The 26,595-nt window shown below is 44.8% G+C and overlaps 1 protein-coding gene across 1 annotated transcript in view; it reads left to right on the plus strand.

Annotated features, from left to right (window-relative positions):
- LOC147885365 (DNA gyrase subunit B, chloroplastic/mitochondrial-like) overlaps positions 1 to 26,595 on the plus strand; it is a 245,489-nt gene that overhangs the window by 19,335 nt on the left and 199,559 nt on the right. The window contains exons 5-7 of the mRNA XM_087396279.1: positions 1,745 to 1,801; positions 16,227 to 16,328; positions 16,726 to 16,876. Coding sequence (XP_087252405.1) covers positions 1,745 to 1,801; positions 16,227 to 16,328; positions 16,726 to 16,876 — 310 coding nt within the window. The remainder of the gene's footprint in view (positions 1 to 1,744; positions 1,802 to 16,226; positions 16,329 to 16,725; positions 16,877 to 26,595) is intronic.

Raw genomic sequence — 26,595 nt, forward strand, 5'->3', positions numbered from 1 at the left:
GATACGATCTCAATTGGTGATCCACCAAAAGTGAATTGCTTCTTGTGCATGGTTGCTCGAGAGGTGTTAAAGATCATGACCTTGGTCTTGCCAAGGTTGACCTCCAAATCATGGGATAAACAAAAAGCGCATCCATGTGTTGCTGGAGCCCCTCGGATGTGGACGACAAGAGTGCCACGTCATCTGCATAAAGAAGAATCTTGATGATGATCCCGGCAAGTGAGCAACCGATCCCTCGGGAAGTCCCCATGAAAGTCTCAAGCTCATCGATGTAGAGGCCAAACAGGGTTGGTGATAAGGGACAACCCTGTTTGACCCCTATGGTGCTCAAGATCTCACCTTTCCAATCTGCGCCTATCCGAACTCGGCCTAATCACCTCTAATCCCTCATTACCATAATTTACTGCACTCGTAGTAATCATGCATGCAAGCCCGGTGGTGGTAACTGGAAGCTGAGTAATTGGGGGCCACTACGGTGGCTGGTAATTAACTGACAGACATGGCTAGGAATCTTAGATGCCACCACCTTTAATCATTCATTACCATGCAAGTTAGTACTGCCGCAGAAAGTGCCATGACTGCCTAGATGATCTCCTGGTCAAATCCCAGTGCTTGTAGGCGTGTGATGAGTCGAGCTCGAGGTACTGTGTCAAGCGCTTTGCGAAAATCCACAAAGCAGCAATATACCCTCTCCTTCCGTGATCTGGCCTCCTCTATGACACTCCTGAGTGTGAGTATATGATCCATAGTCCCATGGTCTTGCCTGAAACCAGCCTGACCCTCTGCTTTGAGCCCTCTCATCTATGCGGACAGGTTGACTGATGCATCCAATACTGCTGCATAGATCTTGGACATCACATGTCCAATCATGATAGTCCTGTAGTTACTCGGGTCCATGGGATCCCTTGCCTTGTGGATGGGGGTGATGGTGTTGAGTGTCCAAGTACGGGAGAAGCCAAGGCAAACAGCGTCATTGAATAGCTTTGCTAGGATCGGGGCTAACATGTCGATCCCATATGCAATAAACTCAGTGCATAGCTCCTCGTGGTCCTTAGCTCGGCCATTGTGCAGTTTCAATGTCATGTGCTTGACTCCCCCTCTGGTGAACAACGTGCAAGTGGTGGGGCGAGGTGTGTGTATGAGATCTGGAGTAGGCTGGTGAGAGAGAATTTGACATCGTAGTAGCAATGCAGAGGAGCCAACTTGGCTCCTCCAATGATCGAACTCAGGTGCCTCTGGTGGAGGTTGGATAAATATTGGTTGGGGATAAAACTATACCCAGAGACTGCCTAGATCTTGTACCCGTCTATCGTCCGGCTCCATCCCATAAACTTTGTCATAGACTCTTGTGTAGATAGAGCTCTTGGCTGCCCCACATGGATCTCCTCGACTACGTATCCTTCCAAGACTCTGAAGTTCATCACAATTTCCGAGAGGAGCTTCGCTCTAGGATCAAGGTTGTAGAATATTAAAAATCAGAAAAGAAGTTGCTTTCCTGATGAGCACTCTGTTTATACTTTCAAAACCAGGAGCTGAACTTGCAATTAAACATGCTTTGTTTGTCTTCCCAATATGTCCTTATTTGTCCAACCCAAGAACTCCAAGAACTTTTTTCATTTTTTTGGTCCAACCCAAAGAACTGCGAGAACTTTTTTTGTGGATAGGCTTTTTGCCTTTCGGTAGAACTTGGCTTTTAACATGTGAGCTGGATGGTGATCATACTTCACTCTTCAATTTTTTGCAGATCCCAACTGATGTGCATCCTGTGACAAAGAAGTCTGCCCTCGAAACAGTCCTGACGGTATGTGACTCTGATCTTTAAGATGTGTCTCTGTCAATTCTTGCCTTTGAATTTTATAGCTTTGCTTATATTTGTAAAATTGAAAGTAATTATTGACAAAATAGTATTCTACTTCTGGTCTACAGTATTAAAGCTTAAAGTTTTGCATATGGGTATTGGTTCCTTTGCCAAAATAGTCCTTGTCAGGATTTGGCCTAGTTTCTGCCAAGTGGTAGCAATAAAAATAGAATAGTGGTGAGATAATAATGACAATATTGCTTTCACGGCGGCTATTAATAATCAACAATTCCCTCACTTTTGCAAACATGGTTTCTATATTTTGAGCTTTTGTGTACAGATCATGCTCTGATGTAATTCATTTACTAAATTGATGGGGAATAATATGCTCATTATGGTTTATAATGGGCGATATGAAAGTAATGGCCCAATGTTGGTTACATGCACTAAACCCACACACTCATATATCTGTACCAGAAGATAGAGAAGCTTAGCTCAAAATATATTCATCCAAGGGAAACAACAGTCAGAAGCGACTGAAACGCTGAGAACCGTAGGGAGCTAAGATGCTGTCACTCCTTTTCTTGCATTACCTAGAATCAGGCTTAAGTGGGATAGATGGAGTGTGCCTATGCCACCTATTTGTAGGGCTGGAATGGCTGCATACTCCCTGGACAGGGCTGGCTGAACTGAGCCAAGCAGTGTATGAAACTGACCCTGTAGCAGGTGAACCAGGTCTGTAACAGACCCGACTCTCTGTGCATCTGCCAACCTGCCTTCAGCGTCTTGCCGGGCCTATAAATAGGGCCTAGGCCCTTGCCCTGCATGCAGGAATCTGTTCTCTTTCCTCTTCCCGTGTTGCCTAGAATTAGGCCTCAGTGGGATCGATGGGAGTGTGCCTATGCCCCATATTTATAGATGTAGATGGGCTGAGACAGGGCCAATTGACCTGAGCCAACTAGGCTTTGAAACCAACCCTGTAGCAGCCCAACCAGGTCTATAATATGGAGTTTTGTAAAATTTAAATCTTCTTGAAACATGTATTGTTATCAGTTGTGGTTGATTGGTGACGCTTAAAGCTAAATTTGTTGTATCTTGTGTTATTGTTGATACAATATTGTGGAAAAAGGAGCAAGGGAAGCATGGGGAGAGAAGTAGGTGAGGTGTACATCATGTTGAGCAAGCACTGAATGTAGGGTGAGTGGCGTGAGGCATAGGGGTTCGGAAGAGGATGATTAGTGGTGTACAGTGGCGTCAAAATGAAGACAATGGAGATCATTTATCTAACACCTGTTTCATATTTTCAGCACTCTAACCTTAGGCATCCCCTAGTGCCATTAGGCCTAACCCATGCAAAATTAGCCTAACTTCCTTGTTGATTTTGTCCTCAAAATGTACAATTAAAGGTTGTCGAATGAGGAGTCCTATAGCAATGGAAATATTGTATTTAACTGGAAGTAAGCAAAATATTGTATTTAACTGGAATTACTCTCGTGTGCTGCTCTGGCTCCACAAGTGTGAAATCTCACTCTTAAGTAGCAGTACATACATTATGTTCACCATATGGAGCAAAGACATATTGTATATGTTGTGGATCCTAGAAAGGGGTGGCAGCTCCAAGTGATGCAGGTCCACAACTTTTCGGATGATCCTGTTGGGGCCATACTACCCATACACCAACTTATTGTTGATCTACTCTTTTCAGACATTTTGTGTTAGCGCATGGTGCAATGTCAAATCTACAAAGTCTCTCTGTTTAAATTTCACTTACCTTGAGGCTAATCTTAAGACATCCTATGCCTATATAAGTGTGAGAATTCCCAGTTAGGATGGAGCCGGCTAGGCGTATGGTCTTCTTCTCTCACTCCAATCTTCTTCTATTGCTGCGGATTTCGTCTACTGCCCCCCGACACCTCCTAGATTGCTGTGCGATTTATTCCAGCTTCTGAATCCTTACCCCTTTACACGTGCAAGTGCCCAGAAAGAGAGAGAGCCTGCTGTGATTTGTGTTCAACCGTCAAAGGGCAAAGCTATCTAGGGTTTTCAGCCCTCCTAGGTGCTCCAGGTCTGCTGCGAACTGATCCATGGAGCCAAAACCTTGCTGCGAATTGCCCCAGAAGGCCCCGATTCTGCTGCTGCGAATTGATCCAGGTGCTCCACTGTCTGCTGCAATTTGCCCTATTGGCAGCGAATTGCTTGCAGGGTGTTTTGGGAGCCCTTGGAGCCGGTTTCAGTGTATCAGAGCACGGTTTGGCCAACTTCCTTGGTGGCAACAATCCAAAGAGTCCTCCGTTTAAGCAAGGACAGCAGCGATTTCAAAGGATCAGCGAATTTTCAGTCCGCAGGAGAGTTTGCCGACTTCAAGATTTGGAGCAAGAGAACCCAAGCTCATCGCAATTCAGTTCGGGCTGTCATATTCTATAATTTTCTACTTTATTTAGCCCAACCCTGGACTTGTGGTTGAATCATACAACCCCAGACTATTGGTTGAATCATACAACCAAAAGCCACTCCCACCCTTAATTCATCGCGCATTGGGTGGGCTTGTGTCTTCACCCATATGCATTTACCTCCTTGAAAGGAGGGGGGTTTTGCAGTTGGTTGTGTTAGGCTCAACCAAGCTTGATTCGGTTTGGTCCAATTTTTTATCTCCCACATCATGGTTTCAGAACAAGGCAGTTCAGCTAGACGACTTGATGTCCTATTGGACTTGATGAAGATCTCAATGATGAATTCATGAAGGAAAGAATCAAGGAGTACTAGTCCTTAAAGTAGATGCTTCGTTTTCGCCACTTGTTTGAGGAGATGATTTCTTCTCCTCACAGAGAAGAAATGGCTCATAAGTCTCCTCTTGCTTCCAAAGAATCCCTAGGCAACGCCATGTTTTTGGAATGTGTTCTAGAAGTTTCCCTTCAGTTCAAAGATATTCAGATTCGAAGAAAAGAGGAAGGAGTCTAGAGTCCCACAACGGAGCAGAAAGCACCGACGGGGATCCCTAGCTCTAGCCCGTCCTCTTCTAGCTCTTCTTCTTCTTCTTCCTCCTCCTCTTTTTCTACATCCAGAGACGAGGGACGCAAAGGCAGGAAACCCCAATCGAGAAGAAGAGACTTTAAAGGAAGAGGCAAGACCGTCAAGTTACCACTTTTGATGGAAACTATGGGTTAAGTGAGAAAGCTTTGAACTTCATCCAATAGTTCAATATAGATTTCAGGATAGGTCACTATCATGAAACATTAGTCTTCACCTCATAAACAGTGCCGGTGCATGGTGAGGAGCTCTTCTATGAAGCACCCAAGAAGTGCAAAAGCTTCAAGAAGCAGTTTTTCGAGCAATTCTTGCTAAAGAACTTTTATGACGATGTCCATATAGCTTAGGAAAGTTTGTCCACGACAGACAGAGATACAAGCGAGACTTATAATTAGAAGTGCTTTTAGCTTATCTCCAGATCACTCCAATCAAGGGAATTTCAAAAAAGTCCCAGTTTTGAAAGTACAAGGCTGGTCTGCATCCACGTTTTCATACCCAAGTAAGCATTGAATGCAAGACAAAGCTGCGAGATTTGATGCATCAACCTTGGTGGTCGAAGCAACTAAGGAAGATTTGCTACAGACGATGGCTGCATTAAAAGGCAAGGATGGGGACACCATGAAAAAGAATGTGGTCCCACAGGTTCCAGGTCAAAAACAGCTCCAGTTTCAAAAGCTGAGGGGTCCATTAAAGCCTTATAAAGGGAAGCCAAAGTTTACACCAGTTACACATTTTGCAAACTTCCCGATGCTCAAGAGTGCACTTCTCACCACACTTAAGCATAATTTTGCCCTCTTTCTGCTGTCCATAATAGCCCTGGTGTGTTGTTTAAATTCTGATTTTTCAAGTCCAACACTTGGCGTAGCTCTTGGCTTAGCATCCAATGACCTATATGGCTTAGCATATGGCATCTTGTTGCTTGTAATTGTGGGAAACCTTGGAAATGGTGTTGCTGCTGATTTTCTTTCATTCCAATCATTCACCTTAGGCTTCTTCTCAACCTCATTTGCATTCCCATTTGCGCTGCCCGCTGTCATCTTATATTTGCTGGCATATTTGGGCTCAAATACCTTTGCCAATTGGGCTGCACGCTGAATTGTTTGAGGGTTATGTGCCTTCACATCTGCAGCGAGAGGAGGACTTAAGCCATGGATGAAATGCAGCAGCTTTCCCTTTTCAAATACGTCCTGCACAAACAAGGAGAGCCTCGAAAAGTGTTTCAAGTACTCTTAGACCGAACCGGTCTATGACAAGGCATAAAATTCAGCCAAGTATTGATCCAAGACAAGTGGGGATACAAATGTAGTGACCATCAATTCTTTGAAACCCCTCCAAGTGGTTGGTCTTTGAGGCGAATCCCTCATGTATCACCACCATGTGTGGACATAGTCCTGCATATGCATACGTGCAAAAATGATGCGCTTCTCCTCAGACTTAGGGCGGAAGCAAAAATAGTCTTCCAGCTTCGTGAGCCACTCCTCCAACTCATTGGGAGTGTGAGTGTCCCCTTTAAACTTATGCACTGTGAGTTTGCCCTTGATATCCTTGGCTGCATAATTCTTGTGTGTGTAACCTCCAAAAGTGCGGGCATCATCACGCTTGAGGTTCACATAATTGGAGAAGGGCATCTCAAGTTTGATGGCCTCAGGTAGGGCCTTATATGAACGCAAAGAATGTGCCAACATGCCATCAAAAGTGGCTTGCTGCCCACCACCAACCCCATGTTGCGTAGTAGCTATTGCCATCTAATGCACTGGTTGCGTCTGGCTATATGTGCTCGCTGGCGGAGTGATAGGTGCATGAACCTCGGGCTGGGTCTCTTTGCCAAATGCATCTCTCCGAAATGATGGCATACCAAAGGGATGAGAAGAGGACTGACCTCTCTCCCAGGGGTGTGGAATGCCATATAAACCCAAGCTAGCACTAGGCATACTCGCTGGTGCGGTGAAAGGAGCACTAGCCGGATGCACACCAATGGGTCGGTCCAAAAGAGACGGCTCAGCCTGCATAGATGCATAAAGTTGAGAGCCAAAAGATGGCCTGACATCCTGCAAGAGGGTGCTCTGTGGCATAGAAAATGCATCATCTAAGTCCATATAATCCCCATATTGGGGTACATGCAATGGTCCAGAAGACTGATGCTCATAGGCAGGATGGGCATCTGCTATAAAATCCCTGCGTGGAGCAGACAAAACATCTTGAATTGCTTGAATGGTCCCCTTGCTGGGGCACGGGCTGCTTACCCTTTTTTTGCATAGCAATGGCAGATGTGATCTGCTGATCAATCTGCTGTCCCATCTGAGCAAGAGCGGTATCGTCCATAGCCATGGTTGTGGTAAGTTGTTGGCTGAACTCCTGTCCTATTTGGTAGAAAGCACCCTGGAGCATAGAGGAAAGAGCATCCAGAAATTGCGTTTGCGTTGCCTGTGCTTCTCGGGATGTAGGAGAGAGAGGCTGAGTGGAAGGAACCTCTGCACCACTAGTGGATGCAACCACTCTGGTAGGTAGTTGCTCATATTGAGCAGCCTCATCACTGTCATGCAATATATCAGGAGGGGCACGCTTCGGTGGCATGGTGAGTGGCCCTGGAGAGATAAGCTCGAATGTAGACAAAGAGAAATGGATAGCAAATCCCTACTGTAATGAGCACCTAAGATAGTGTGTGGAAACATGAAAAAGTCGATGGAGAGGCTTGGAAGAAAGGTGGTCGAAGAAGCTTTGAAACGGGGTTTGAATAAGCCAAAATAAGGCTGTGGAATTTCCCTTAAAGAGGCTGGAAATTTCTGAGTTTTTGCCTCTTTTTTTTTTTTCTGGTTGAGGGGGGGGGGTTCCCTAAGTTGCCTAGGACACTTAGGACTTCTAACCTAAAGACTAGTAAGGCAGTTAGGACCACTAAGACCATTTGATTAGTATAACTAAACCCTAGTAAAACTTAACTCAACCCGGGTTTCCTTAACCACTAACCTAATCCTCTAACTAAACCCCAATTACCTAATCGACCCAACTGGCTAAACCTAACCAGCTAACCAGACCTCCTAAACAAACCTGACCTAATGGACTAACCCTAGTTAGGACCTTAGACTAAGGTCTAAGGTAGGGAAGAAAAAAGAAAGGCAGCATAAAGGCGAGCATCGGTGGTGCGGCGACGGTTCATGGGAGCAGAAGAGGCGACGGGGCAGCGCATGGGATTGGAGTGATGACGATGACGGGCAGGGTAGGGCCGAAATCAACGGACTCTTGGCCGTCGTGAATATATGATGGTGTGAGCGGGTGTTAGAGCAGTGCGGGCTCGGCGTATGTCCCAACGACCATGGGCGAACTGAGAGGGATGGAGGTCTGGTCGATGTCTTGCTCCAACGATTTCAGCCAATTGCTTCCCAACGACCACGGGTGACAGACTGATGCTTCGAGTTGGGAACTCTGGTCGTTTTGATTTGATTCGTTGTGTCCGGGTAGGATATTTCAGTTGAGTGCTGAGTTGAGGCTCTGGCATAGCTTCTGCTTCTTGCAATCTGATGTTAGCGTTGGTGTAGCAGCTCTTTGGATTTGAGTGAAGATAAACAGACAAGCAAGCAAAGGTGCTAGAGTCGGGCTCTGATACCAATGTAGAAAAGGGGGTAGGGGCAGATTTGTAGAAAGGGGGATAGACTAGTAGAAGGGGAGAGAGGTAGGGGAAGAACGGAGGAGAAGGTGTAAGAGAGAGAATGAGGTAGGAAAGAGAGGGAGAGATTGAGAGGGAGTAGGGAAGAGAGAGAGAGTGAGTGAGCGTAGGCCGGAAGGAGGAAGGGAGAGTAGATAGGATTAGATGTCACATCCAAAAGTACATAGTAGGGGGTGGATGGAGACTTATATAGTCCCTCCACATTTTCCACCTAAAGGACCTCTAACTTGACCCCTTTTTCCCCTTCATTACAATGCTTTTGGGTAAAGCTGAAGAATTTGGAGAAAGATTGACTTTCTAGAGAAAAGCATCTATTTTAGGCAAGAATAACAGGCCTTACTTTTAGAAAGCACATGCTTTTGTTGGAGTTATATGCATCTCATAGTGAGTGAGGGCTCTTTTGTTGGTGTGCCCGCCCTTATTCAGGTGAGGATAAACTATGTTTAGAGGCCTTTTCCAAGGCTGTTGGGGTGTTGTATGCCCTAGCCTCAAGGGTGGCTGGCCAGGCCCTAACCCTGGTCGTATTGCATCGACTTGGAGGTCTGGTTGAAACCGGACTTTGGGAAATCCCAAAAAAGTTTGCAGTTTTCAGATGGGGAGAGCAACAAAAGATAGCTTTTTCCACTCTCAAGGAGAAGCTAACCACATAGCCGATTCTTATTGTTTCTAATTTATATCAGCCCTTTTATATGCTTGTAGAGAGTGTGTTGGAGCTGCTCTTCATCAGAACGGGCATGTGGTCGCTTATGAAAGCAGGGGATTATGTGATGCTGAGAGACATATGGCAATATATGAGAAAGAGATGTTGGTTGTGATTCATGCTCTCTTAGGTATTTCCTGACTCAAACTAAACTTTCAGAGAAGCACATGAAATGGTAAACTTTCTGTCCGTGTTCCATTTTCAGATCCTTAGTACCCCAGGAGCACAGAATAGAGTGGCGGATGCCCTTTCTAGGAGGCCTCAAGTGAATAATGTCACCATAGCCTATCATAGTGACCCCCAAGGGTGAATCAATGAACTAATGGCACCGCATTTTCAGGAGCAATTTCAGCAGAAACATCAGAGAATTTTTTGATGGTACATACAGACTTTGGAGGTGTCTTTCAGATTGGAAGATAACTTTTATTTCAGCTTATCTTAGGAAGAACACCTGATTGATATTCAAGAGCCGAAGGCATTTGATGAAGCGGAGGGTGAGGGAGGCCATGAAATTAGAGCTTCACTCCATTCTCTGTAATGATACTTGGCACATAATGACCAAACCGAGAAAGATGAAAATCATTGAAACCAAATGGGCCTTTGAGATAGATTACAAGTCCGAACGCTATCTTGATAAGTGCAAGGCTAAGCTTGTAGCCAAATTTATACCAGGTGGAAGGATTTAACTAGTTGCTTCGATTGCAAGAATGGCCTCCATTAGAATGATTCTTGCAATAGTCGACAGTTTTGCAAGGCACTCTAATTTTACTTTATTTTGTATGTTGATAATCTAATCTTAATAGATGATCGTGAAGAAAAGATGAAAGACAAAGAAATGCTCTTTATAAAGTAGTTTGAGATGGTGGAACTTGGACTACTGCATTATTTCCTTGACATGGAGGTTGAAAGTGATATATTAATTTCACACAAAAGTATCCTAGAGAGATTAAAAGACTCATCCCTGCCGGTAAGCAAGGACCAGGCTGCAATTGCACACTCATGAATAGGGCTGCTTATTGCAACATACAAGGATCTTGCATGATATGGATTTTGGACAGGATGAGGTATCCATCCTAAATATCGACAATCAATGCCGTATTTTTGCAAAGGATCTTGTATTACACGCATGGAGACATCACATTGAAGAGTAGTATCATTTTGTTTGAGAAAAGATCATCTCCAAAGATGCAAGCTTCCTTTAGTATCACACAAGGGAGAACGCTGTAGGTACTTGTACAAAGGCACTCTGTCCTAGAACACATGATAATCTTTTGAAGCTTCTTGGGACAAAAGTTGAGACTTTGAGATTGAAGGGGGGCGTTGGAAATCATTGCTCCACCCTTTGGACATCCACCCAGCGTAGATGCTCACATGAAGGCTGTCAGATGAGGAGAGGCCCTGAGCATAGGTGGTGGATGGATGCTATAGGCATCATGTTTCATCCCTATATCAGTTAGATAGCGAGGCTGATATGTGGACAGCAGTCAGCAAATGAGCTGGCAATCAGCCTTGCAACAAGTGGTAGGTGAATGATGGAGAGAGAGAGAGAGAGAGAGAGAGAGAGAGAGAGAGAGAGAAGGTTAGGGTGTGAGGAAATGTCATTCATTCATCTAGTGTATCAAGACTAGTGAAGTACAAGCCTTATGTAGGCTACTCACACACACTCTAGCACCTAGTGCATATGGGATAAGTCCCATGATGACACTTGGCACTCACACAAGACTCACACACATAAACTAGTACTAGATCACCTAGCACTACACACTAACATACTCTTTGACCATGATATCTCCAACACCCCCTTCATAGCAAAGAGTGGGAGACCCAACACGCAAAGAGTAGACCGATCCTCCCTCCACCGCAATACTGCAAAGAGCAAGTCCAACTATCCAACACCTCCCGTGTGATAGTGACTTCTCAGTCAGCTTGCGACCGGCAAGGGCAAACCATCACTCGACATCCCCCCTTACTTTGAATTGGGTGGTCGATACCATCAACCAAAGTAAAACACAACACAATCATTTTTGGGGGACAACCCAAGGCAGAGGACCACTTATTGACTCCAAATACATTCAATTTAGAGGGACAACTCAAGGCTGAGAACCTTGATGTGACTCAACACAAACACATAGCATCACTGATCATCATCTATCACGTCAGAGAGGGATAAATCATGTAATATAGTAGATAGAGCTTGCTCCTTAGGTCCAATAGATGTGGCGTATATATTCTTGAGCTTGTCCAGTGTCGCCTTGGCTGAAGTAGTGAGGTCAAGATGATGAAGTAGTTTGTTAGCCAACCTCACACCAATAAGCAGTGCCTTGTCATTCTTCTCATGCCAAGCTGAGACTTGTGCGGATCGATCTTCACCACGAGGGCGAGGCTCCATGTGTGCAAATTGAGGGAACAAACTTGCAGCACTAGCTGAAGAACCAGCAAGTATGGCGGCTGGTCTAGGACTCCAAAACGCAATAGCAGCCTCCACGTGTGCAAGTGGGCAGATATAGGTGACTGTAGGTACAAAAATAGGTCTCGAAATTTGTGAAGCAGCTCAGCAAGGCAGCTCCAAGGTACACCGAGATGCTGTAGCAGGTGTGTAGGTGTACCAAAGCGCAACAGTAGTTCTCTGAAGTGAAGGGCGGCTCCCTAGAATTTTGTAGTAGACCACAATGAAAAATGGCTGTTGTAGATGAGTTGGAAGCCAGGAACAGCTCCAAATGCTGCTGTTGTAGGTGGTCCTGCAGCAGTACTCTCAAAACAGCTCGAAAATGCAACAACAGCCTCAAAACAGGTTGAAAAAACCTTCAAAAACCTCGAAATATTGGAAAGAATGCTGTCAGGTGGCCGACTTCACAGCAGCAGCAATAAAAGGCAGTTTTGGCATCGAAAACCTTCACACGTTGCAGGTAACTCCACCAGCAGGGAATAGGTCGCCTAGTGCTCCACAAGAGCTTGAATAGAGGCGGCTGGCTGAAAGGTCAGAAACGAATGCAAAAGGGCTGACGGGGCAGCTATGGAAGGTGGCTCTGATACCATGTTAGAAACATGGTGGAGAGAGAGAGAGAGAGAGAGAGAGAGAGAGAGAAAGAAAGAAAGAAAGAAAGTGTATTATTGTCCACTAAAGGCCAAAATGGGCCCATGGGACATCAAGAACTCTGCGTACAAGATAGCACAAAATCAACGTGCCACAAAGAAGAGGCATCGTCGAATATCATCTAAGTGCTACGCAATACAATGCAAGTGAAAGGACATAATGTCAAATCCGAGCCTAAATACAAAGTAAGCTAGATGCAAGGAAACCGCCCCTGGGTGCAAAATGGGGGGATGAGTACAATATGTCAATGCAAAGATACAAGTCCATGTATCACGGAGTCTGAGAACCAAAATAATACTGGAAATCCTGTCCATCGACTCTGCCTCCTGCTATGAGAGTACAAATCTGAGCAAAAGTGAGGTGAGCGGCTGGTAGGGCGAGATCTCCATGAGTAAGTCTCCTCCGAAAAGCTGCCATCATCCTGGATCGTCTGGAGATGAAGCGGCGAGTACGTCCCCTATGTAACAAGATCCTGCGGCGTCTACAAACCATCTCATATGTACATCCACAGGGTGGAGGCATGTGTCCTGTGTGAGCTCTGACCTCCTCGTGCTCCTCCTGATACCTGTCATCTGGTATAGCGTGTGTCTGAGCTCTATCGGGCTGGGCTCTATCACGCTCCGGTCTGTGCTGATGGTCTCTGAGGTAGTGTCGTCGAAGCATAGTGGCCTCCCTGACATAAAGAGCTAGGCAATGCTGATCCTCATAATCCATCACTCGTGAGAGAGGTCCAAAGCCATCCGTGAAGAGACAGTGGAATCTCCCTCTGATCTCATAATATAGCGGGCATCTGCAAATGAAGTGCTCCTCTGACTCCACCTCTCCCATGGTGCAACAAGGGCAGATCCTGGTCTCTCGGCCTGGACGCCGTCCATCCTCCATGCGTCGCATCCTACCAGCCTCTATCTCGAGCTGATGCGAAGAGACTCTAAGCTGGCCAAGGGCAATCCTCAGTGAGTGGGACATGTGGATACCTGTGTAGCCTGGTGGAATGACAAATCCATCCTCTGAGATCCGAAGGAAGTGGTCACGATATGTGGCCATCTTCGTCGGAAGCTGCGTGGGATAAATCCAAGTGCGGTACGTATGAAGCTGCAGCAAGTCTGCTCTCGTGACCTGACTAAGCTCGTGGCGAGTCAACTCGAGATGAGGGGCATCTATGCTGTATCGGAAGGGAGGCAGTCTATCCATGTCTAGTCCAAGAGATGTGAGCCACCTAGTGAGTCTGAAGTACCAGCAGTATCGGGCCCCAGATCGTGCCAACTCCATAGAAGATGCAAGTGCTAACCATGGCAACCGAGCTCTGCCTGCTGCTGAGTCTCCAAACTCCCTAACCCTGTGCAAATACATGACCGACTGAAACGCTGCATCCAATGCAAGGGGAGTAGCTCCAAACTCTGCTAGCATGATCTCGTGCGGAACTGTAGCCTTGGCCCTAATGAGCCGAGAGAACATGATGATCTGTAACCTCTCTACTCGTCTCCAATCTGCAGCGCCAAGGTCTCCTGCCCAGAAAGGAGCTGCATACATCGCAGCAAGTCTCACCAATGTGTCAAATAGCAGGGATTTTGTATCGGGATGCTGAAAGTGGGACTGAAAACACTGACGCTCAAGATGAGCCAACGAAGCATACCCTTTACTAATCCTATCTCGTGCTGCATATGTCATGGTAAAGATCGGTCCCCTGAAAACTGCCCCCAAATAAGTGTACTCTCTAACAAGCTCAATGGGCTGTCCGTCATAAGTGAAGCAAAACTCATCCGTGCTGTAGATACGATCAGAGGTGTTGAAAACCATAACCTTGGTCTTGCCAAGGTTTACGGTCAATCCCCTGTCCTGGCAAAACCTGTGGAGTGCCTCAATATGTGCCTGGAGGCCCTGAGCAGTAGAGGAAATGAGAACCACATCGTCCGCATACAGGAGGATAGGAATGGAGGATCCTGAGAGAGTAGAGCCCACACCGCCTGTCATCTGTACGAACATCCTGAGAGAGAGAGAAGGTTCAGGTGTGAGGAAGATGCTCAAATGAAGACATGACTAAAGGCTTTCATTCATTCATCTAGTGTATCAAGACACGTGAAGTACAAGCCTTATGTAGGCTACTCACACGCACTCTAGCACCTAGTGCATATGGGATAAGTCCCATGATGACACGTGGCACTCACACAAGACTCACACACATAAACTAGTACTAGATCACCTAGTACTACACACTAACACACTCTTTGACTATGATATCTCCAACAAGTGGCAGGTGATGTGGCAATCAGCCACATGTCAAGGCAGCATACAAATGTGGCAGAAACGCCACATGTCAGTTGGCTGCTGACATGGAAATTGGTCATGTGGCAAATGGTTACTGATATATGTGGTAGTTGGTCACGTGGCATGTGACTGTGTGGTTGGCTATTCCTGTTGCTAGGTCAACCTCTGGTTGGCCTTCTCCCCTGCCAAGGCTAGGCCTAGCTTATGGAGCAGGTCTTGTGCCCATCACTTGGCACGCATAGATTCTCATCATCTCCTGTCTGAGCAGTGTGTGAGAAGGCTATCTGTATAGTCAGCTGTTTGGAATTGTGATGGAACTTGTGATTCGAGCTGCATCAATACTACTGGTTTTCGATGAGTCAAGGAGGTTAGGAGATACTGCACAAATGGCCAACTTGAAGTGCCACATTGGTGAAGCCCTTAAAGGTACTGATGGTGTTCCATGAGTCAAGGAGGCTAGTTAATACTGCACAAGAGATGGGCCAGGGTGCTGCCCCAGTGGTCTGGCATCTTTACAGCGTTCATTGATACAACATCAAAATTTCAAGATTTTCACCCACCCAATGTGGCCTGCACTGCTAGGCTGAGGATACCGTATGAGTGGCGATTAAACTATGTTCCCAGATGAGGGAAGAGAACCGGGGTGAATGGAGGAAAGGGGAGTTAAGCTAGGAGCAGGAGAAAGAACAAATACACTGTGTGGATCACATATTAACATGTGAATGCTAAAATAGACATCTTTTGGTGCATGAACGTGCAGTTGCTTTTGGGGCTGGTGACATAAGAAGTGTCACAGGATTCCGTAGATTATATTGCATCATTGCAGCATGTACGTCATGCTATGCATAGTGAAGTTTGTGGTTTGAAGCTTTTTTTATACATTGAAGCACACAGCATATGGTTTTGTTTTCATGACAAGTTGGGAAACACACCTGGGCATGTATCGACATTATATTTCATTTCCTGAGTGAGATCCACCTGTAATGGACAGTGCGCTTTCTACAAGCTCAGTACCTCGGAATAAATTTTTAAAAGGCATGGCATGTATTATGTAATCCCAGTTATAGCTGAGATATTTTCAGGTAGCCATATAGAATTACGTGTCACATATCTGATATCCTTTTGTCATCGATAAAAGTAATTAGATAGAAGGTGATTTTCCCCATGTTTGATTGCTGAAATTCAAGTACGACTTACTTGGCAAGCTGGGTAGGTCCCTTGAAACAAGGATTAAAAAGCAAATTAGGATGCAGCCTGAATTTTTGAATAAGAAAGCTGGAGAACATCTGTAGACAGTTGTAATATGAAATGCAAGAAGTATTGAGGAGGTAAAGTTCCAGTGTTCAGTGAAGCTCTTGAATAGCCCAGTTTTGTCGGTGTCAAATCTTGCAAACGAGTTTAATAGTAGCTCTTGTTTTTGATGTTATTGCTTGTTTAATAGTAACTATTTTGATAAATTGGGAACAGAATGAGCTATTGCTCTATGGTGGTCCAGCAATTATGTAATATTTTTGCCCCAAAGTTTAGGCCAAAAGAGTAATCTGGCGAACTACCATAAACATCTGTGGGAATGTAGAGCCTTCTGTCAAGTTTGATTCTTCCCGAATCTGCGTTTCAAGAAATTGTCAGTGCAGAAAGCATTTTATCAACTTTAACAGCACATAATGCCATCATTTTTTAGGTTCTTCATGCTGGAGGAAAATTCGGAGGTGACAGCAGTGGATATAGTGTGTCTGGCGGGTTACATGGCGTTGGTGTATCCGTTGTCAATGCACTTTCCGAGGTTGGTCAGATTTGGAGTTGCTATTTGCAAGTCTTTCACTCCTTGTAATATAATCTATTGCTAGTGAAGTCTGCTTTTGTGAAGATTCTTCACGTGATTTGGACCCCTGATGTTTGAATTGAACCAACCAGAGGACTTGTAGGTAACGTGGTTAAGTTTCATCTGCTTTTGAGCTTTATAAGATGTAGTTATGCTTTGCGTACGGTCTAATGATTAAACGGGGCTGAATGTTCTACTCTGCAAAGACAAATGCTTCTGGACATAATTACTTTCTGAAAGTGTGCCTGTTTTGGATTGCCATGGGAAATCATATGTTCTAAAATTTGCACGACTGCTCCAGAATTTCGACACCCAAAAGGTTGTGAATATCATGCTCATAGTTTGACTTTGTGAATAGAGGCTGGAGGTCACGGTGTGGAGAAATGGGAGGGAATACTGTCAAGTTTTTGAAAAAGGAAAGCCTGTCAGTGGACTCTCTAGCAAGGAGCTTGCTTATGAGGAAAAGTCTCGTACGGGCACCAGTGTGAAATTTTGGCCAGATAAGGAAGGTATAATTTTCGGACCTTATATATTTAGCAGAGGAGAGAGAGAGAGAGAGAGAGAGAGAGAGAGAGAGAGAGAGAGTTTATTAAAGTCTTCGAAAGACCGAAGGTCTATGAGACTGAAAGAAACCTGATACAATGAGCTGATAGGGTAGAGCCTCTAATCGAGAATCATCACCCCACTGAATATAACATAATCAAATCACATCAAATCTATTTGCTTGTTTATTTTTGCTTAGTCACCTTCTTCCTTTCTTCTTCCTTTCTTGTTTTCTTTCTCTTTTGTTTATTTGACGTTTTTCAGTAAGCACTGGGTTTGCCCAAGAGAATCCGCGGGTCTTTAGAAACCCAGTATAGCTTCTTATGCTTGGGCATTGATGACAACATAAGTGTTGCTTTGCTTGCTAAGTATGTCTTCCTTTTGCTTTTCAAAAAAGTTTTTGTTACCTCTTTTTTCTTCTCTTTTGTTTTCTCTTTTTTTTTCTGTGTAGATTTTTGGACTTTAGAACAACAAAAAATCTAAGTTTGTATGATTGGACATATTCTAGTCTTACAAAGGTATATCAAATCACATCAAAGCTTATACATGAGAGAAATGCGGAACTGTGGCCGAGGTGGGGGGGCCTGGTGGTAAATGAGGCTGCATTGTCAGGAAACCTGTGATGGAGTGCTGGTCTGTGCGTGTGATCCGCTGTGGTCTTCTAGCAGCGGATGTCCAAGAAGATCTACGGTAGTTTGTATATGTCTTGTAGTATCTCCATTGTGCTTAGATTTGAACTCTCAGATAAGAGCTCTCTCTACTTTGTAAACAGAAGATCTTTTTGTTCTAACTTTCTTCTGATATCCAAATCTTCATGCCATTTAGTTTGTGAGTTTGTCTTAGGATCTTTAACTTTGCTGCCCTGTTTCTAGAATAGATACAAGCATATGACCTCTTCTAATAGATCCCGCATATGTAATTGTTGTCCTATTTAATGTTTGGTATTCGTTCTATGAGGCTGTTGAACTTCTCGTGTGTCCCACTCTTTGTCATGCAATCCATCTGGCATTCCCCCAATTCTTACAACATCGCATTGTTGGAACTTGCTTCGTATTTGCGTCCTCCTCGTGAAGATTGGCGTTGCTGACTTTCTTGTGTCCACTTTCACTTTCATCTCTTCCTTCATTCATTGACTTCGTAATATGTCTGTTGATAATTTCGTGAATATTACAAGCTGGTTGTGGGGCGGGAGGAGATCTATTGCGTTTTTGTATTACCTCTGTATGACTTCTTGCTTGCTAGTCCTTTTTAAACTTTCTTTTCCACTGCTGCAATTGGACTTGAGTACCTTAATCTGCTGGAAGTGAAAAATCTGCTCTTGCTTTCTGGAAATGCGCGTGCATTCATATTGTCTCTTGTATGTCTTCTCAAACTGCACTTTTGTAGGGGCTCAAGCTACGAATGATTAAGAGTATCTGCTTGTGAGAGTTGAGGCAGCAAAGATCTTTGTGTGTTCCCTCCTCACATTACATCTTGGCTGGAAACTAATCCATGAGTTCGCGAGGGGATCAAACCAACCCAAGGAAGGGAAAGGCTTCCCCTCTCCTTCGGAGGGCTGGAATGGAGAGTTGAGCGGGGGGTATGGAAAGCTTAACGGAGGGGTATGGCACATGGATAGAGAGTGAGAAAGCTTAACGGAGGGGTATGGCACATGGAGAGAAAGAAAGAAAGTTCAACAAAGTCTTCGGAAGACTGAGGGGTCTATGAGACTATGAGAAGCCTGATACAAAACAAGTTGAAAGGGTGGAGCTATTAGAGCATCAACACCCATACTAAATGCTACATAGTCATAATAACATCATAGTGATGGTTGACGTTGTCGAGGAAGGAAATCAATATAATGGGACGTTGCTAGTGCTCAGCATGACCACTCTGTAATCTCCGAGAGGTTGCTCGTTTTGTTAGGCAAGTGCTAGCATCACTCTAGTGGTCTGTCTCGCCATGTCAAATAGTATAGAGGAGATGTGTGCGGTCTTCATGTGAGAGTCTACATGAGGTGAGATTTGTTCAGTCGTGCTCTCTTGCATCTTGTCCCCTATTGCCCTTGACTCGGATCACTGTAGAAAAAGTTTGCAATCGTCCTCTATTTGGGCTCTGCTGTGCTCTCCTTTGCACTTGCAGGAGCTTATCTCATTTCCTTTATCCACCCAGTTGACGTCTTTACTCTGCTTGATACCCGCTCACACAGTGTCTGAAAAAGCTCGAATGATGTCGTGACTCGTGGGTGTACCCTGGATCCAGAAGTTGCCTGAACAGTTGGAATCGACGTTGTGCCAAAGACTTTGTGGAAATCCACAAAACAACATAAACTGTCTGCTTTCATGTTCAATACTTCTCAGTGACAACTCTCAATGTGAAGAGGTGGTCCAACGTAGCATGATCTATGTGGAAATCAGCTTGCCCCATAGCTTTGAATCCCTCAACACTCCGCCAACTAACTAACTTGAGTGTCAAGTGCTAGCTAACTTGAGTGTCAAGTGCTGATGCATAAATCTTGGACAAAACATGTCCCATCATTATGGTTCGATAGTTTTTTAGGCTCATCAGATCCTACCTTATGGATTAGGACAATGGTGTTAACTGTTCATGCATGGGGGAAATTGGTGCAAACGACTTTCCAACTAACTAACTTGAGTGTCAAGTGCTGATGCATAAATCTTGGACAAAACATGTCCCATCATGATGGTCCGATAGTTTTTTAGGCTCATCAGATCCTACCTTATGGATTAGGACAATGGTGTTAAGTGTTCAGGCATGGGGAAAAGTGGTGCAAACGACTTTGTTGAATAGTTTTGCCAAGCTTGGTGCTAGGGTACTAAACATATGTGCAATGCATAGCCCCTCATAATCCTGGGTTCGGCCGTTGTGTAACTTGAGAGTAGCGTGCTCGATATCACCAGTGGTAAAGAGTTTGAGGAGGTAGGGTGAGGTAACTATGGTGAAGATCGAGGAGGAGGTACGACAAGGTAATTATGGAAGTTTTGGTGTAGGTTGGTTGGGGATGTGTAGATGGTGCATACGTAAGTGCTCTAGATGGTTAGGTCTGTGAGGGGAAATGTGGGCCTCCGCTCGAGAAACTTTTGCGAAAAATCCTTGGAGTTGTTTCTACACGAGATGTTTAGTACCCTATTCTTTTGACGGACTAGACGATGGTATTCTCGTTTGTTCTCAACCTTGGTCAGAAGATGATCCTTGTTCTCGAATCTAAGCTGGCTGTGCAAGGCCTTACATTCATCATCGTGCCAACAGGGGACTGATCTGATGGTTGGCAGTTGGGTGGACTTCAGTGGTATGTGGGAAGGATTGTTGTGGAGGGAACGGGTGACAAGAGTAGCTCTATCCTCTAGGAGAGGGATAATCGTTGAGGTCAACAACCAAAGTAGAGAAGCGGGCGGCATATGCGAGGGCTAGTTTTTGATCGACGTGGATCTCTTGATAGGTGGTAAATGTGCAGTGGGATGTGCTCGGTGGTGGGAGTGGGATGGATAAGCTAAAAAAAAAAGAAAGGTATGGTTAGCTCCAAGTGGGGGCCGGGGGGATAGAGAAGCCTGTGATGTGAGAGGCTTGGCCATATTGTTTGTCCATCTTGGGAGTTGAAGCCCAACAAATACATGAATAAGGCGACTCACAATAGCTCATAACTGATCCTCATTGCAATATTGTCACATGGACTACAATCATATGAATAAAGGTGTCCATATCATTCGATCTTGCATCTAGCTTGGATGTCCTTGCTCCTTTGCATCGAAAACATGTATCAAAAGAGAGGAATGTTGTAAGAATTCAGATTGAAAAGAAGCAATTTTGAATGGACCAGTAATTCAAAATATTTGTATGATAATATATAATATATAATTATTATAACCACACATATTGTGGGTGGGGAGGCGGCGCGCTTCCTTCCTCAAAGAGTTATACTCTTAGGGAACGGGCCCTTCCCCGTGCGTCAAGAATATAAGCACCAATAATATAAACGCCAAGAATATTAGTGTCAAGAATAAGTCTCGCGAATGGATAAGGTGTTGGCATATTACGTGAGTGTCAATAGTCGTAATCGTAGTCGAACGTGGTAAGTCCATTGCAAGTTCCCTTCCTCCCGTCTCTTTGTTGAGCTTTGAGCTCGAGTTCCCTCCACCAGCCCATCAATGAAACTTGCAGGCTTTGAATCCGTTTGCAGCGTTCGGATTGATGGAACACTTGATATCTGTGTCCACCCAATGAAGGAATTGAAAGGCATAAAGTTCTTCCAAAAGAAAAAGATAATCTAGAAAAAAAGCAAGGATAATCTGTGTTGGATTCTTTTCGAATAGAATGGGATTTCAAAGGGGTGTACACCTTTTGTCCTCGAGGATCTTGCTCAGCCCATGATTTTGGAGTCATTACCTTATAGGTCTTGACTCTTAAGCACCACTCTTCCCTTTCCTAGCTTCTTCTCTTCATCACTTGTCGCTCCCTTCCCCGCCAAGGCATTCTGTTGCATCGTGGATTTATAAGCCTCCAGGAAGGCATCGCGCCCTAGTTAGCAGATCGTCAAGCCTCTAAAAAACCATATGCAATATCAAGTTCAGTTTGAGGGCCAGTTCAAGAGTTGGCAGATAGCGAGCGAGGCAACTAAAGGAGGATTCCATCGATCAACTACTACGAGCCGGACCCTCTCCCTGATCCATGCATTATCATTGCATCGAATTCGGTCATGAGGGAGTGCCAGTGAAGTCTTGTTTGACAATTGCATTGTTTTCCTATTCCAGAAGCGAGGTCAATTTTCTAAATATATACTGACAAATGCAAGTTGGCAAGAAACTTGATGTGGCAAATTCGACACGAACATCTAAACCTGGAAAAACCCAACCAATCGTCTTACATTTCGTAAAAGTCTTAGCCGCTTGAATATCATGTACGGGGATAGCTAGATGGAAAGGCATGGTCGGTAAAGGCCGTCTCTTCGTTGCAGGAGGAGCCTAGAGCATGATCGGGTTGCATGTCTGTGTACAGTTTTGCTCCCCTACATCTGTGGCACAAGAATGTGTCAAGAAATTGTAAGGACAAAACGTTGCGTAGCTTGTGACACCAATTCAACTGATCGAATCAAGTCCGGAGAAACAACAGAGGGTAGAGCTTGAGAAAAGTGTGTAATCAATAGCGAGGGGCAGTGTAGTCGATCGTTGCCTATCGACACGGATTGCAAGTTACCAATCAAGGAAGCATGGCCTGTCTCCCCAATGTTGTCTACTGCTACTACCAACTTTGAAAGTAACGTTTTCTCCAGATCTACAACATTAATTCACATCCGCTTCTTGCAATCTTGCTCATAGCAGTCGTTTGAACTTTGAATCTAGAGAATTGTATGCCATCTTGAACCCCCTCCTATGAAAGTACAAATAAGCCTCTACCATTAGCCTCTTCGTCGTCGCTGCTTGCTCCTCCCTCTTACATTTACCCTTCTTTTTAGATTGTCCTGCCATATCTCCTTCTTCAGTTGCCCCAGTAGCAGCAGAAGCCACAGCTTTGTCACCCTCCTGATCTCTTTCCCCTTCTTCTTCCCCCCATGGAGTCTAGCCGATTCCGTCACATGAAGAAATTGGTATACAATTGGCGCTGGCTTGCCAAACAAGCCATGCACGGCCGCCATTGCTCCCCCTGGATCCAGATTCTCGATGATGCAGTTTCTTAATGCATTGATGTAGATATGAGGTGTGGCTCCTCTGATTGTGCGCTAGCTACAGCTTCTTGTTGACTTGGTTCACTTGCTTGCTGGCTCTTCAAGCTACTTCGTGACTTCTTTGCCACTTATTGACACGATCACCTCCCTCAAGTACTTAATGTAGCTTGTCGCTCCAACTTACATTGTTTAGCGGCCTGGTTCACTGCTTTGCTGTGTGACTTTTCCTACAGGTTATTCCGTCACAAGACATATCGTGATGCCTCAGATTCACTATCTACTTGACATCCCGTCTTTCGCTTGCTGCTGCAAGGCAAAGGAAGAGTTCAGTTTCAGTCAAAAAGGGGTCCTTAATATGCCTTTTTATGTGCTTCTCTTTGAACGTTTCCTTTGGTTAGTCGGTCATGACGATCCCGCTCCGTGCGAACTTGGTGTAGATTCAATAGGGTGACGAATCATGATGATCCCGGCTCCCTGCGAACTTGGTGTAGATTCAGCAAGGTGAGGAATCTAAGATGGCACGTGCTTCGATCGATTACCATTAACCAAGGCAGAATTTCAAAGCCAGGATCATACCCACGAGGTGAACAAAATCTTGACAGCCTTGTCTAAGAAATGGGAGCATGAGAGGGGTTAATTGTTGCATAGGGAGACACCGTGAGAAGCACCTTGGAAGCAAACAATGGGTCGCGGGAGGATTGGAAGCAAACGATGACAGACCTCGAAATCCAAAAACTAAGACCAAAAATAGCTTTTTAAAATCCATAAGATTCACACCCTTAGATTTTCATGAAGATGAATGTTCGTCTACAGTTGCAAAACGTGGCTTCATGAGGGCACATAAAGCTCAAACATCCCTCTAGGCTGCCTACCGTAATCAATAATCGGTACGTGACGGTCAGCGCTCCTGATGTTAAAATCTCCAAGGATGAAGCCCCCAGGCAAAGTGTGAGGTCTCCAGGGAAAATAGCAAATTTCGATTAAGGTATCCCGTGATTATGTGCTCGGGACCCAGATACGAAGGAACTCACATATCGGTCTAATTGCTCCACACTTGATCTATACAAAATTGCAACGCCCCCTGATCCTCGTACCCCTCGTCTCTTTGGTCTCTTTCCCAAAAGGCTAACTTCCAAATGTATCCACTGATTGGCAGTAGTGGTCCTTTGGGCCCTGATGTCTCTCTGTGTAGAAGACAATGTCTTGTCTTGTGTCTGACTCCAAGAAGTTCCCTTGCTCTGACCATAAGGTTCCATTACAGCTGCAAACGGTAAAGGTCAGGGTCTCTATCTATGAGTCTCATATACCCCGCCTCCCTTGGCGGGCTGTCCACGGTCCTTGTCTAGCTTCAGTCAGGATCCGTCCCTTACATACCACTACGTACTTTCCCTTCCCGCTCTCGGCATCCCGCTGCTGTAGGAGGACTCATCCCTTCTCTACCCATAAAGGAGTAAGATCCTCATCCATGTGAACTGTGGGTGATCTCAGAGAGCTGTGCGCTTTCGCAATGCTTTGCGTGTCTTTGAAGCGTATCACTAGAGGCTTCTTTCTAGTGAGATCTCATCCAACCTACCACAGTCCCTCAATGCCATGGTCGGGTACCCCCAGGGTGGAGGCCACAAAGGTGGTGGCATATGAAACGGCGGGGAATCCGCGAACCCTTGATGTTGAGAGCCTTACTGGCTCTTTGCTATTGCTCAAGTAGAGTGGTTGAAACACTTGCCTTTGCAAGCTTACGTTTTACAACATCTGCCCACTTGGAGGCCTCCTCAATTTCAGTTTGCATCTTGGCAACATGATCTATGGGGGACAGATCCAATTATCCACGAGTAATGTTGATATCAGCTCTTAGAATGGACTACGTAGTACTTTATTGGCTAGCTTTGCCCAAGATTTTGTGTCAGTTTCCAACACCTCCTTCAAATATGATCTTATTGTTTTGTTGGTTGGCCAAAAAGGTCTCATAGGTTGTCAATGAATGTCATCATTACTTGGTTTCTCCTTGATGTGCATATAAGCTTGACTGTGGAGATCGAACGCTGGTCTCGTTTTGCACAGTATGCGTTTCTTGAAGATTGAGCAATGTTCTTTAAGGTAACCTTGTCTCCCATATTTCAACATAGGATTGATCTTTCTTGTAAAATTCCATTTCCTCTCCTAGTTCATACCTAGCCTGCTGCCTCCAACATTTTCTTTGTTATCCATTCTCTAATTTGTTCCTCTTTCAAAGGAAGACCTGTGGCATTTACCTCTCTAAACTCGAGTCAATTTATTCCGTCTTTGTATGAGCCATTGTCTTTTGTTGCATCCATAGCTTTCTGTGAGTGTATTTGAATCCACCTATCTTAACCACTTTGTTAAGATAGGTGAATGTGTTGACATAGTGCTTCCCCTTCCGTTGATATCATCCATGCCTGTGTTGACATGATGGGGTAAGGGGTTTGTACCTTGATTCCTGACTCTCCTATGAGAAACCTTTTCTGTGTTGCCTCTACTCTTTTTTAGTATTTCCTAGAGAGTCCATGTGCCTAAATTTGATCCGTTTACTTCATCACGGTCATTGATGACTATAGTCGAATGACTTGGATATACATATTGTCAAAGTAGTCTTAGAACTTTGACAAGTTCCCGAGAATGGGAAGCAAAGATGGAACTCGAGACCCCGGCCATAAATTGAAGATATTTGGTATTGATAGAGGTAGAGAGTTTATGTTGAGAGAATTTGACAAGTACTACAGACAGACCGGGATCAAGTAATAATTGACAACGGCCAAGGCATCCAGGCAAAACAGGGTGGGAGAACGGAAGATAGGGTGATAGTCGAGATGGGGCTGAGCATGTTGGGGGGGAAGGACCTTCAATGATCATTTTGGTCAGGTGCAGTTAATGCTGTCATACATGTCCTGAATTGGTAGTCGAGGGAAAGATGCTTTGGAGGTTTATTTTGGAAAGAAGCCCATCATTAGACATCTCCAGGTATTCAGGTCCTACACTTGGATCCATGTTCACAGTGTGACCCATGGAGTTAGAGGTGTATCTTCATGAAGAGTCCAAGGTGTGTGCCACTTGTACCATCCGTTGACACAGTTGGTGGTGATCAGCGGGGATGTGGTTTTCCAAGAGACCATCTCCTCGGGCAGTGGAGTGGCCTTGGGATCACACTCAACTTTCAAGTGCAAAGTTGAATTTGGTTTGAGTATGAGATTCAGATCTCAGATCAAGTGACTTCAGAGTTAGAACTGGATGTAGATCCAAGGAGGAAACAGCTCTAGGGTCAGAGAAGAAAAGATTGCTTTGGTGTGTGAAGACATTGGTAGACTTTGGGAATGTAGACATCCTACGTACGTAGATCAAGGTGAATTTTACCAATAGTGAACTACGGTCTGTTTTCTGAATACTTTTGCTAAGATTGGGGCTAGGGTATGGAGTCATGTGCAATGTACTCAGTCCATAGCCCACCATCACGATCTTTGGCTTGGCAATTGTGTGGTTTGAAGGTTGTGTGTTTGATATTATTGGTGGTGAAGAGGAAACAAGAGGTAATGCGGGGTAGCTAGTGTTAGCTAGTGAGGGTTTTCCTATAGGGTGTGTGTATATGTGTGCTGGAAGATTGGATGAGGAGGATGGGGACCTGCGATCGAGAAACTTCTACCAGAAGTCCTTGGAGTTACTATTAAACAAAATGTTTGATAATTCCTACTCATTTTGGCGGATAATGTCCCTTTTTTCTCTACAATCCAAATGATGATATTGTCGTTTGGTCTGTGTCTCAGTTGGAAGATGATGCTTGGTCTTGAATCTGAGTTTACAGCGCAAGGCTTTACACTCAGTTGTAGAGGAACGATCAAGTGGGTGGTGGATAGGTGGATTTGGTGGTGTGAGGAAAAGACTAGACAACGGTATCATGAAGGGAGTGAGTGGGTGATCAGGGTGGATCTATCCTCTAGTAGCTAGTAGGAGGGTACCATTGATATCAACAAGCATCGTAGTGAGGCGGGCGGCATATCTCACAACTGGGGGCACTTA

This window comes from Dipteris shenzhenensis, chromosome 25 (genome assembly GCF_047967505.1).
Source record: "Dipteris shenzhenensis isolate YYH24624 ecotype China chromosome 25, Dip_SZ_1.0, whole genome shotgun sequence".
Lineage (NCBI taxonomy): Eukaryota > Viridiplantae > Streptophyta > Polypodiopsida > Gleicheniales > Dipteridaceae > Dipteris > Dipteris shenzhenensis.